The 1,600-nt window shown below is 70.6% G+C and overlaps 1 protein-coding gene across 1 annotated transcript; it reads left to right on the plus strand.

Annotated features, from left to right (window-relative positions):
- Positions 1 to 247: 247 nt before the first annotated feature.
- MNEG_13252 (Ubiquitin domain-containing protein 1) lies at positions 248 to 1,291 on the plus strand (the record flags this gene model as incomplete). The annotated part of the gene is made up of 4 exons (XM_014038276.1): positions 248 to 385; positions 614 to 665; positions 870 to 949; positions 1,193 to 1,291. The coding sequence occupies 4 exons, from the start codon at positions 248 to 250 to the stop codon at positions 1,289 to 1,291; spliced, it is 369 nt and encodes a 122-aa protein (XP_013893730.1).
- Positions 1,292 to 1,600: the final 309 nt, after the last annotated feature.

Raw genomic sequence — 1,600 nt, forward strand, 5'->3', positions numbered from 1 at the left:
GCAGCGGTTCCGCGCCCTCGTCGCCAGCGAGGCACAGGAGGTGAGACCGCGCACCTGAAAACGAGTTTGTATCGGCTGGTGATCCCAGCATTCGTGTGCTAGTCGCCCGATCCGGCCCCTCTAGCGGCAACACACCCCAGCGGCGCGAGCACGCACGCGCGCACACGCGCCGGCACACACATGGCATGCCCAAACCGCCCTCGCGGGCACGCCCTGCGCCGCAGGCCGCGCGGCTCCCTGCATCCCAATGGGCTGCTTCCAGTCCAAAGAGGACGCCGCAGGCGCGGCGCCGCGGCCCGCGGCGGCGTCGAAGGAGCGCGAAGTAGCGCAGCTCAAGAAGCTGGTGTGGCGCTCCGAGGAGCCCCTCGACGCAGCTGCCCTGCAGGTGCCGGCGGCTTCCTGCCCCACCGGCCGCGCCCCCCGGCGCGGCGCGCGCGCGGTCTCGCCCGGGATGGCAGCCGTTGGGCACGATATGGTGCCGAATCCCGGGCTTTGTGGCGTGGCGGCGGTCGGGCGGTTGTGGCCAATCATGGGCGACCTTAGTCGTTCTCATTTGGTCTGCCGCTGCCCTTGCCGCCAACCGCTCCCGGCCCGCCTCCGCCGCCCACCGCAGCGGAAACGGGAGGAGTTCTGGGATACCCAACCCTACTACGGCGGCAGCAGAGGTGCGGCAGGGAGCGCGTGCCCCTGCCCCTGCCAACGCCATCCATTCCATATTGCCAATAGTCGCCGCGGCCGGGCATCCGTCGCCCGCGTGCGGCGGGGCCTTGCCTCTTGCTTCTGTGCCTGTAGCGCTTCGGGACTTCCGGGGCTGCGGGCACGCTCACCGCCCATACCGCCGCCTTGCCCCAAATTGCAACCTCGTGCAGAGATCTGGGACGCGCTCAAGGCGGCCTGCGCCTCGGACCCCGAGATGGCCAAGGTCCTGCTCGACGCGGCCGAGGTTAAGGTGCGCCGCGGCGCGGCACGGCGCAGGGCGGCAGGGGCACGCTACGGCGGTGCGACGGGGGACGCTGCCGCTGCGGCTTCGGCTGCGGGGCGCTGCGGCGTTTCAGGTGGCGGCTGTGCTGCCGGCCGCTTCCGATGGCCCCGAGCAAGACGCCTGGATGTTTGTCAGAAGGGGCGTAGCTCACCAAACTAGCTTTACTTGAGCCAGCGTCGGCCCTTGCTTGCACCCCCTTTTGCTGCCCAGGTGATGAAGGCCGACATGAGCGTGAGCTACGACGCACGGGGCTTCAGATACGAGCTCCCGCCCTTCGTCCTCGCGGACCCCTCAAACCTCACGGCGTGAAGCGACTCTCCCGCCCCTGGCGACGGCCCATCGGCGCGCCCTGCGCCGCAGCGGCGCGTGCTTGGGGCCCGGCGGGCCGGTCGCCCGTCGGCCGCTTTGGCGCGCGCGCACCGGTCGCGTTTTTGCGTGCGCCCCTGGACCCACGGCCTGAGGGAGGCCCGGCAGCCGCCCCGTTGCTTCATTCCTGGCTCGGTTTTGTGTCCCTGGCACTGCTCGTACCCTGGTGATGATGGCTGCAGCACACCAAACTTTCGGCTACCGCAACCGCAGCGGCGCGAGCTGCGCCGCTTTGAGCCTGCACGCCTGACA

This window comes from Monoraphidium neglectum (assembly GCF_000611645.1).
Source record: "Monoraphidium neglectum strain SAG 48.87 unplaced genomic scaffold scaffold03716, whole genome shotgun sequence".
NCBI lineage: Eukaryota > Viridiplantae > Chlorophyta > Chlorophyceae > Sphaeropleales > Selenastraceae > Monoraphidium > Monoraphidium neglectum.